This window comes from Bradysia coprophila, chromosome X (assembly GCF_014529535.1).
Source record: "Bradysia coprophila strain Holo2 chromosome X, BU_Bcop_v1, whole genome shotgun sequence".
Lineage (NCBI taxonomy): Eukaryota > Metazoa > Arthropoda > Insecta > Diptera > Sciaridae > Bradysia > Bradysia coprophila.
Window position 1 is genome coordinate 1316191 of NC_050737.1, and position 12327 is coordinate 1328517.

Sequence of the window (12327 nt, forward strand, 5' to 3'; positions counted from 1 at the left end):
TTAAAAGAATAATGAAAAGTTGAACGTGAGTGAATTTTAACTGGTAAACATGTCCAGGAGGACAGGAAATATCAGATCATGCGTTTATTAATGATTTCTGTATTGGGACTTTCATGGCCTGATCAGATATTTTGATTAAACTTCTCTTTCGAAAGAGTTTTATTTTTGCGATCGTTTATTTCCAGTTCTTCTCACCGCTCTAAATAACATTCTGAGTCAGAAGTTCTGACCAACAACTTGTAATAGAATGTTACTTCTTTCATAATTTGCGGTAATCTTTTCGTTGTACTTTGTAAATTAAATGTTTACAAAATAACACAAATTGAACTTTTATGACTATTATGAAATGAATCAACAATGTGGGATATTCAAGCGACTTGTGGTATACAATGCACACTAGAAGGCTGATAATAGAGAATTGAATAACCTTGCGGCTCTGATATTACGTTGATTCTGAGTTTCCGAGTCTGTCTGATTTCTTTTTTCGAATTACAGTGATGCTCCTGTAATTAAATAGAATGATCACAATCAATGGGGCACACTTTTTAATCCAACACAAGAACAGAATGCATAGAGCAGAAGCAGTGCCGGACTGGCTCAAAAAAGCCCTTCGGGCGTTGTATGAAGAAATTTTTCAAAAAGCCCTTCGTTGTCATTTTATCCATACAAAAATCAAATTTCCTTTCGGGAATCGCCCGAACGCCTATAGGGCCAGTCCGGCACTGAGCAGAAGCTATGTGGAAGAACTTAATGTCCTGTTGTTTTTCCTGTATCTGGATTTTCCTTGAACCACCCACTCATACATTCAACTTTTTATCAACCTGGCTAAAGAGTAGCCGTAATATAAGTAATAGTTCATGTTGTAACCAAAACATTTTTTCCAGCAGAATCGAAATGTAAGGTGACCAAAGTGTTGTTAACCAGCTAAATGTTTAGACCGGCATAGGAAGCTATAGCTGGTTATCATATTTCTCGATAGCTAATTAGCAAATTATTTGAATGAAATTCTTTAGTGTTGATAGACAACTGTCCCAGATAAAAGTGTCATAATCATCAGTTTAAATGCATTTGTGCATCTCTGTTAATCAAGACTGCACATATGCAATGAAAATCCAGTAATTTTTTGCAATTCACTTTCGACCTTTATATATTATTATCTACTCGAACATTCTGATAGAATTGACCATGAAGAATCAACTGAATATTGTTGTTGTTTACAATTTGTCACATAGAAATATAATGACAAAATTTGCATTCGGATTGTAACGAATTGAGACCTGTGTTGGTACCATCGGAATAAACACATTCTATACGAAGAGTTTTATTTATATTTTTTACAAAAAAAAAGAAGCAAACTGCTATAATATTCGAAAAGGAGATAAATTATTTAAGAAAAAACCAGTTTTCGTCTGCTTAATTATCTTGCTCTGGAAGTAAAATTTAATTTTTATTTTATCTCCGTGTAATATACAAAATATAATTTTTCTTCGGTGCCTTTCAGAGCGTTTTCGTTATATTCGATTGTATAGTTTACAGCAAACTGATCATAATTTTACGTTGGAATGGCAAGCAATGAATTAAAGTCACGAGATTTCGAGTTTTTTTTTGGTTTTGTTTCAGTGAACGTTGAGTACAGTCTCCTAGAGAATCTTTTTAGGAAATATTTGGTAACTTTCCATACTGATTTGCATGGACCTCAACCTGTCTACGGAGACGTCGCGTCGTCTTATTTCGTCATCTCAATACCTAAGTTTGTAGTTCAAGTATTATTGGAGAATATGCTAATGAAAACACGTGTTTTGATCCGAAAAACCAAATGGAATGAAGTGGCTAATAGCTTTCATGAATGTTAAATCAGGAGAGACCACTGTGTATATCTATTAGCATAAAATTATGTTGAATTTTATCGTCGTTCATTTCAATGAAAACATTTTCTTTTTGACATTCATTCCAATATTCTATTCATAAATAATTAACGTGACCATCAATAGGTCTATCTATTGAAAATGTTGATGAATTAAATATAGGTGTACGCAACATTCGATGTGAATTTCGGATTATCACTTTGCAAATTAGAATATCTTGGCATCAACAACATCGTTCAGATTTTGAGACGAGATCAACAACATTTCTTCGACTTTAGCGCATATAAACTGTACAGTACTGTCAGTTAAATGCTGATATTCATCTGTTATTGAAAACAAAGACAAAAAGACAAAATAAATAGAGAAGTAGTAGATTTGCATCAAATATTAGTAACAAGAAGTAAAAGACGTTGTGATTGCCGTTAAAAGTTGATACGCTTACTGTTTGCAGAAGGTTAAAATTCAAGTTTGGGCAACTTTTTTTTGTGGTTGACAACAACATTGTAAAACGAGTCGAAATTATACCGCAAATACAGACAATATACATCGCATTTTCGTGGGAACAATTGAGAGCCAGTTTAAATTGCATAATAAAATGTTTTGACCAGCTAAAAATTCATCAGTTCACTCTGTCTGCGTATAATGACCAACAAAAATAAACAACGAACGGTTCATGCTGTTTTTATTGAATCAATTAATGGATTTTTTCTGTCTTCAATTCGAAACACACACGATAATTAGAATTTCTAGTTCATATTTTTCGGATATTGAATTGAATCTGAGCAATTTCGATTTTCTTTTTCATAAATAAAAATTACAAATATTTTAATCGATGCTGATCGTTGCAATTGTTTAACACAATTGTAGCCTTGAGCTGATAAAGTTATACGAAAGAGTTTTTATTGTACGTTTACCCTTGTTCGTGTTTACCATGTATCGACGCATAATATTTAAATTTCGTCATTGTATTGATATTGCTAGAACAAAGAATTCAAGAAACGGAACGTCTGTTTATTTAGATTTTTTATATTTCCGTTGTAAGATATTTGAATTTTATGGCTAAAATCAATATTTTGAATTTGTTTGATTGAATACCCTACATTTTGGGTACACCAAAACATATTAAGTGGTAAAGAGTATCGGGCAATTTGATTTTACACAGCATCTGTATTTTAACATCACATACGAACAATCAACTCTGATCTCTCATGTATTGAACTCACTTCATTTAAATATTAATAATCCGCTACTTTGACCAAGATGCGATTCCGCGAACGAAAAACGAAACGGAATTCAAACGCGAAGTTTTGTAATTGCACTGAAATGCAATTTATTTTCTAGAAATTATCGTGAATTTTAAGATTTTTGCTACGCGTATAATCATTTGTTTGAATTTAAATGAAGTTGTCTGTCACAATTTTGTAAACCTTTGATCTGTTTCCAAATTTAATTAGCCGAATTTCACATTGACTTCTTTCAGATCGTTTCGAATTTAAAATCTCTGGGAATTAGTTTACTTTTGACACACACAAAACTCTGTATCAATACCCCATTATGCTTGCAAATCAACGGTACAAAATTGATTAAGAGGGCTCACCCCTTGGCAAAATTCTAGCCTATATTTGTGCGCAAAAATATTCGTTTTTTGATGATTTCTCTGAACGAAAGTCTCTTTTTGAAAAAGCAAAACCATTAAAGCATGCAAAAATGTGTTACTTTTAATGGAAACATCGGTTTGTGGGTGATAAGTTATCCCACTTGGAGAGACCTTTGCAAAATGTGTAAATTATACATTTTGCAATAGTTTCTCCAAGTGGGTAAAGTTATGACTTACAAACCAATTTTTTCTTTAAAAGTAACACATTTTTGCATGCTTTAATGGTTTTACCGAGGGTTTTACTTAAAAAAAAAAGATTTTCGTTCAGAGAAATCATCAAAAAACGAATATTTTTGAGCACAAATGTAGGCTAGAATTTTGCCAAGGGGTGAGCGCTCTTAACAGTATAAACAGTTAAATCTCCGTTTTAAGATCCTGGCTTGGGATTTGTATTCAAATCTGGACCTGTTATTAGTAAGTTCATTTACCGAATTTACTGAAATTTACCAAAGTCTGTCGAAAATTAAATGAATTTACCGAAAAAAATCGATAAATTTTCGGTAAACTCAATAAATTTTGGAAATCTTTGATAGATTTCAGTGATTTCGGTAAACAAACTTACTAATAATAGTCCTTGGTTCAAATCCTTATATTTCCTAAAGTCCTAATAGTCGTATTCAATCGTTTAAGGACCTTCACTTTCTAATAGTGAATCGTACCCATGAAAAACGTATTGTGATAAACTTTATGCTTTTATTGAAAGCAAACCAGAGCACATACCGTTTTCAATTCATAATTCTGTCCACGATGATTTTAGTTAGCTACGGTTCGATTTTTAAAATTAACATTCAAGCAACACGGGTAGACGGTTTTAGTTGATGTATTATACTCGGAGTGAATTTTTTATTTTCTTCTTAGAGCATCAAATTCAATTGATTCAATTTATTTCATATTTTTAGGATGACTGTTGGCAGTAAAGGTAAGTATAAAAATGTGATTATTCGTAGCATGAACAATATGTTCTGCGCCTTGTGGAAACTAAAACGCCAATACGCATTTTAGAATCCTTTCCATTCACTTTAGTGACGTCGGTTCCTGAAGAATAGTTTCGGGTGAAAACAAATATGGCGAACGAAAACCACAGGCAGTCCAAAGAAAATGAAATGTTGATTTGCATTCTGTTAGTCACAAAAAATTTTTAAAGTGACGCTACGCTGTACACTAAAATACACAATCATAATTACACCATTTCCAGATTAAAATAATTCAATTGGCCCTCACTTGAAACTGAAAATCCATTATGTCTTTTGATTTATTGCCCCTTCGATATGCGACGCGACACAATTATATATTTCTTTTGGGACCATTATTGAAAACGAACAGCTATCAGATCAAAAGTACAACACCAGATAGATGGGAACTAGCGTTAAGATCGTACGATTGGAGCCAGGTTATAATAAGTATGTCGGACGGTTCGATAAAAATAAAATACAACAAATCATGTAATCAGAATCAGGCGTGTGTGAAGTTTTATTGGAGCAAAGTGGTAAATTGGCTAGTCAATTGACGGTCTAATCGAAAAGAAAAGTAATTAGAAATTGTCAATGACGATCAATCATTTTGTACGTTACCAAATCAATTATGGCGAGCACAAATTTATGAGATATTTATAACAATTATTTAATTTGCATTAATAATAGTTGATAGGCGAAAATAAAAATAACGATGATGTGATGACGTGTCGATTAAAACCAAATATTGGCATATGAAGGAAGTGCGAATATATGGGCATGAATGGTAATAAGTATGCCGATGTAAGATGGGGCTTGTAAGACTTGGACGGAATTCGAAAATATTGCTGGACTCAGTTCCTCAGCACAAAAAGAGCTCTGTTCGAACAGCTTATTCAAAAAGTATACTGAGTGTTGCCTGAATTGAATATAATGAGACCAAGAGGACGTAATAATATTAAATACTACCAGCAACGATGTATTCCGGTAAATGTGTCCTGCTTCGAGTTTCATCTATTAGCTAGAAATTGATACGGAAAGTTTGCAACTAAATAATTTCTCCAACTGAGTATTGAAGTGAGGCACATTTCCATGTCGATAAAAGAGTATGTATTCAAGACTCACATAGAAACGAGCACACTAAAATCCCGATTTTTTGTAGAAAATTTTAGACAAAATTTAATGTTTTACTTTTAATTGACTTTTGGTTTATTGTTATTTCCTTTGAGAAATATTTGGTTCTTTTTTGCAAAAACTACAAAAATTAAGTTGTTTTCAATTTAAATAAATAAAATGCGACTCTGACCATTTTGTGCATATATTGAGAGATTGCGGACATTTGGCAAAATCGACAGGCTCGAGGTTCGAGTGGAGGACATTGTACTTAACCTCCGGTTGTGGGAACGGGTTTTAAAATTTAAATTAGCGGATTAGGTTTTGTTTCGTAAAGTACGTATTGTAATGTGATTGATCAACAGTGATTTTTGACGAAAAAAATTTATGAATTTCTTTGCTTCAGCCTATTTCAATTCTCGTTTTGCTGAACATTTTGAACATTTGCCCTCATCTAAAAGTTAGACAGAAAAAACCGAAAAATGGAGGTCTGTTAAAATCTTATGTGTTTTTAAAGTACTCGAAGTATATGTTGCATCAGCATCAGGTTTCATGAAATTTCACTTTTATGACTGCTGTCATTCTTTGCCTCATATTTTTTTGGGTGAACGGAACTTTGCCGCAAGCTCTTCAGTAAAATAAAAAGTTTCTCCGCCAGCAAATTTATATCTTACTTATTTAATACAAAACAGCTCAACAGTAGTTGAAAATCAATAAATTTTTAAAATCATATAGCAAGTATTTCAGTCACCACTACTTTTTGTGAAGTTTCGAACATATTTTTTATAATAAAAATGCAGAAAACTCGATAAATTTCTACGGTGCTTTTTAAGATTTTTCATGAAACAGCGATAATATAAAAGAATTTTAGGTCTAGTATCGTGTTGTCTGAAAAATTTTCCGAAATTCGTTCTCATTGAGCATGGAGGAAAAAGTGTAATTCGACATGTCTTCTAATTTTGGAGGTGTTGCGGTTTGTAATTGATAAAATAAAAAAGACAAATTTTCGTTTGCTAAACCAATTTTGTGTGGAATCATTTACAAGCCACAACCACTCTTAAATCAGAAAACATGTCGAATGTTTCATTTGCCTAGAAAAGTACTAAGCGGTCCAAAGTTTGGGGTCAGTCATACCCTCTTTTCTTGAACTTTTGTCACCATTTCTGTTCGTAAAAATGGTACAATCTCGTGAAGGGATTTTCGGTCCATTCAATCATAAAATAATTTCCCAGTCGATCCAGTCCTTTTTTAAAAAATGTCTCGTAATCTGTGATACTATCACATTTCAGAAGGTTGTCGACTGGCGAACTACCTAAATAAATATGTGGTCAATCACTTCATTAAAAGCTTATTTATTCGATTATAGTAGAAAACTAAAATTTCATGAAAGTCTTCAATTATATTTCATTTTTGGCATGTGGATTATTTGTATCCAAAGTTTTTCCAAAAAATTCATTAAATTTTCTGTCAAGGTTTTTTTCAATTCTTAAAAAGAATTTATTCTTCGGAGTATTGCTTCAAAAAATTAGATTCTGGGGATAGTGTCATTATATACGTAACATGCAACGGATAAAATTGTGCATAAAGTCGAGGTGCAGTTTTTAGAGTTATTTTCTGTCGAGTAGAAGAGGTGTCTCCTCCTCTGTTTTCACTTCTTCTTTTTTGTTCAAAACTTACATGAAATCTTCCATGTCGACCATATTTATTAACGGACAAGCCGGCTCCCCGTAGTATCCGTAACAGTAAGCAAAATTCCATGGCCGTGGTCCTTGGCACGGAGCATACGTCGGTATATCGGGAAAAGTACATGAATATTCCGATTGTACAGAACTATAGTGCGGAGCTAACGGTAGTGTTTCGTTTACGAAATGTGGCGATTGATAATCACCCAACCCTGAACTACACTGCACATCTTCAAGCTGTGAGGCGTTGTAACATCGTTGAAATAAATTCATACTTTGTATTTGCCCCTGTTCATAAACAAATTCTGAATTGACCGCCTCCCACCAAGAGTGGTTCATTTTTGATATTTTGCAGTTATGATGGTTCGATTAACAATTGTGCCGAGAAATTTTTATGCCACAAAATCAATTTTTTTTTTATTTGACCACCATTTATATGCACGACCCGTTGAATTTTTGTAAATTTTAATCCACTTCGACCAACGTTAATCCGAAGACTGAACAAATAGTTCCTGACAACGATTTAACAAATACCGTTCATACGTTCGAATTTGGCCGATAAGGATCATATGTAATCACTGGCCAATCAGAGCATGGCTCTTAATAAGCGCTGTATGCGAGCAATAAATATCACAACAGCTGGATATATTAAATGACACTCAAGTTGGTAGCAGAATTTCTTTGTACATAAAGAACATCATAAATTGGTGATAATACAAATTGATAATGAGATAAGGAGAGACACATAAGATAATCGTTACAGTGCATGGACGGCGGAAATAAGCATATCGAATGAGAAATATCCAGTTTGTTCAGTTGACTAGGTCTTCTTGTAGCACAAGGAAGGAAGAAGCGCAGTAGCGATTGGTAGAGACAAGTAGAGAAAAGTTTTCTTAAGGCAGTTTTAAAATTGGGCAATTAAAAGTAAAGTGTGCTTACAGAGTGCCCCTGCAGTTGCTAAACCTTAGGTCGTCTGAAAGGAAGTCAATCATAACGAAAGGGAAGCACATTGTGATACTAACAATAACATTTAAATCATTTGGAAAATTCGAAATCCAAATTTTCTTAAATATAATTTAGCATACAGTCAACCAGTAATCAATTGCTTGACACGAACACGTACTGGTACGTTTAAACGGTACGGCACGGCACGGAAAAATGCCGTTCATTTGTCAAGAATGTCAAATTAGGATTCAAATTTAACAGAACATCTTACAAGGTGTTTATGTGTCAAATGTGGTCCGAAATTAACTCAATTCTACCCAAGTACCATATAAAAACTGGTCAAAGATGATATTTAATTTCGCACCAAAAATTACGATTCTAACTGCCGGAAGAACGAAAACGAAGTGTGCAGGACTGTTTAAATGACAAAGACTTTTTTTGGTTTTTTTTTTTAGGAAAGTACTGGGATAGATTAGAACAGTTTAAAGCGCAATTAATGTCAGGAGTGGAGTGTGGAATCTGTGAAACGTGAAAAATTTTTGAGAGAGAAACAAATATCCAAAAATTGAGATAAAACTTGAACAAAATTTTTTACAGTGAACGACATCTCAAATGTCTCACTGTCATTTTTTTCAGAGAATGTCATTGTGAATTTGCAATGACACAATAAAATTCTCAGAAAAATTCGACTGTGAGACATTTGAGATGTCGTTCACTGTATATTTTGAAATCCCTAGGTAAGACGGTGTTGTAGAAGGTAGAGAATTTAAACATTTTCCTATAAATGGGAAGTTTTGTATTACAATCTTGAATCTTCCAAGTAGGTAATAGTATTTTGTGCCACCGAGAATTGAAATACGACTCTTTTCAGCACTCATTTTAGTGTTGTAAAGTGACTTATTTCAGCACCCGTTTGATGGGATAGTTCAACACTCAAAGCAGTGTTGAAATGAAATTTGTATGAGTTATTACAACATTCGTTTTAGAAAATGCAAAGCAATGTGATCGATCAAATTTGAAGTGTGATTGTTTACCATGAAAATTATGATTTTTTGGGCATTTGTCTATTTCAATTCTCGGTTGGCACAAAGCATGATGTGTTACACGTATTGTAATGAGATTTTTTCAGCACACGACCCAATTTTCCTTACTCGCTCCGCTCGTAAGGAAAACTTGGGTCTAGTGCTGAAAAAATCAACATTACAATACTTGTAACACAACATACTATTACTTTACTAGTGAGGTAATGTGGCTTTTGGCCTTTCCCTCACTAGTGAAGACCCTTTCCCTCGCTCGTAAAGTAAAACGCCTTACTTTACACGTGAAATAATTTGATATCTCCTATCCAGATGAGTAAAAGTATCCGAGGACCTCACTGGTATAGTAATGTACTATTGTGCCACCGAGAATTGAAATACGACTCTTTTCAACATTCATTTTAGTGTTGTAAAGTGACTTATTTCAGCACCCGTTTGATGTGATATTACAACACTCAAAGCAGTGTTGAAATGGAATTTGTATGAGTTGTTACAGCATTCGTTTGAGAAAATGCAAAGCAATGTGATCGATCAAATTTGAAGAGTGATTGTTTACAATGAAAATTATGATTTTTTGTGCTCTTGTCTATTTCAATTCTCGGTTGGCACAAAGCATGATGTGTTACACGTATTGTAATGAGATTTTTTCAGCACACGACCCAATTTTCCTTACTCGCTCCGCTCGTAAGGAAAACTTGGGTCTAGTGCTGAAAAAATCAACATTACAATACTTGTAACACAACATACTATTACATGATTAGGGATAAAAAGATGAAAAGATGAAAAGTAGAGTTTTCGTGTGAATTTTGTTGATCCGAGGCGAAGCCGAGGTCAATAAACACACGAAAACGAGACTTTTAATTTTTTCCCGAGTTATGTAATGGATTTTACATGCTGGGGGCATCGAAAGAAGTGCTTGAAACATGAAAAGTACGGTTTTTGACGCATCAGTCAATCAGTCAATCAGTCAATAAAGGTCACTTTATTCAATGTTTCGCTGTGTGTACCTGTGTCACAGTCACATACTAAAAAAAAACAATAAAACCTATTAAGCCCTAGCGTTTTGTTCAATATAACAACCGATTCAAAAATTTACGTTTAGAAAGTTTGTTACCGAACAGTGTATTTGATCGACTATATAAATACACATTCGTTTCATCATATTCATCGAAATAAGACAAAAATATTTTTCTATTTTACATTCCACACAAAGTTTATAACAAAAACATAGAAATAAAAACAAAAACGATGTTTGTGTATATACGGTAACACATTTCAAAATAAAATAATGCATTGCATCGTACCCGCAACGCCGGCATATAGCAATCAATGTCAATGGCTAAATGTAGGTGAAATTTTATTATGAGGGTTTTTTTATCAGATAACTTGGGATTTATTCTAGCTACTAGTATTTGTTCGTTAAACGGAGACACTTTCATTTGATATTCACAACAAAAAAGAGTAAAACAATGAGGTACAGGCCCATCGATTGTTTGAATTTTCAACAGTCAATCATGAAGTCGTTTGCATCTCAAACTGTAAAAATTCAAGTTTTAATTAAGCAACTATATTTAGCTCAAAAAAGATAAGAAGAGCGAGTCGTCGTTTGTACTGTTGTAGTCATCTTATGTCATCGACAATGACTACAAAAATAAAAGATTAGCCGGTTTTCTGTTATGTGGTCATTTCCATACTTCGACTTTTATAACATGCCCTTCTGTGTGACATTCGGTTTTTATTTCATAACTTTGAAGCATGACCCTTACTCCTTATTTTACATATATCTCCCACATCAATTGGGAGTAGGAATTAAAAATGGAGCCGAAGCGGGCGCACATGCGGCCAGAATATATTTTACTTCAAAACACAAGTCAGTTCGTGTCTTCTTGAAAATCGATGTGAAAAACGCCTTTAATGAACTTAGACGAGACATTTTATGGCAAAAAGTTAAGTCAACGATACCAGAAATCTATAAGTTTGTAGAGCTGTGTTACAGAATTCCAACAAATGTATATTATAGAGAACATGTAATTTTATCACAAAGAGGAGTACAACAAGGTGACCCTCTTGGACCCGCACCATGTCTTTACAAAATCTAGATCTTACATTTGATATCTTTATGATGGTACAATTGGAGGTGCGCCAGATGATGTATTCAATGCATTACAAGACATTATCCAGAAAGCGAGAGACATAGGCCTAGAATTAAATTATGAAAAGTGCGAAATTTCTGGCTTAGGTACAGAATCAGATGAATTAAAAAACGAAATATACGGACGTTTCAATTCCATCTTAAATGGTATACAAAAGATGAGTGCCGTTAACAGAAGCAGCATCAACGTTGTGTTTGGAAAATAAAATAAAAGACAGATAAGCTCACACAGTGCATATTGTCTCCTTCGGTTTGCCATAATGACACCTCGTTTAATATTCTTTTTACGTCACCAATGTGGCAAAATTGTTCAGGATTACTGCATTATGACGATGGTGCTTAAAAATTCATTAGAATCGCTTTTCAATTTACATCTTACAGAAAAGGCCTGGATCGAATCTTCTGTACCCATTAAGAGAGGTGGTATCGGACTACGACATGCTTCAGATATAGCTCTACATTCTAAATCAATTTGGTACAAGTTGAGGCTGAAGAACAGTGGTGTCAGAGGTTTGGAGAGTTACCTGAGGAGTCGTTACGACCATTACAGGACAATGGGATAATGGATAAATTTTGAAATAACCCGAAAATTGGAAGTAATCAAGTAATACATTCATGGCCTAATGAGAAAATTGACAAGGCACGTTTGCTGGCAAATTCATCCGAAGAATCGGGTGCTTGGCTTCAAGCTTTACCATCACCGCAGCTTTGTACACATTTAAACAACGACGAATTTAGAGTAGCTATCGCATTACGTCTTGGTTTGCCAATTGTACAATTGTGGATCGAAAGTAGACAAATACGGTAGATATGGTTTATCTTGCTCCAAAGCTTCAGTAACACTACCACGACATCGAAACTTCAACAACTTAATGCAACGAGGATTGAAATCAGCAGAAGTTCCTTGTTTACTCGAACCACCAGGA

The 12327-nt window shown here is 33.9% G+C and overlaps 1 protein-coding gene across 2 annotated transcripts in view; it reads right to left on the bottom strand.

Annotated features, from left to right (window-relative positions):
• LOC119081730 (protein similar) overlaps positions 1 to 12327 on the bottom strand; it is a 91098-nt gene that overhangs the window by 73847 nt on the left and 4924 nt on the right. The window contains exon 1 of one of the 2 annotated variants that reach the window (XM_037190899.1): positions 7263 to 7730. The exons of the other annotated variant lie outside the window; for it this stretch is intronic. Coding sequence (XP_037046794.1) covers positions 7263 to 7606 — 344 coding nt within the window. The 5' untranslated portion in view covers positions 7607 to 7730. Of the gene's footprint in view, positions 1 to 7262; positions 7731 to 12327 lie in introns of those variants that run through there. 2 annotated transcript variants of the gene reach the window in all.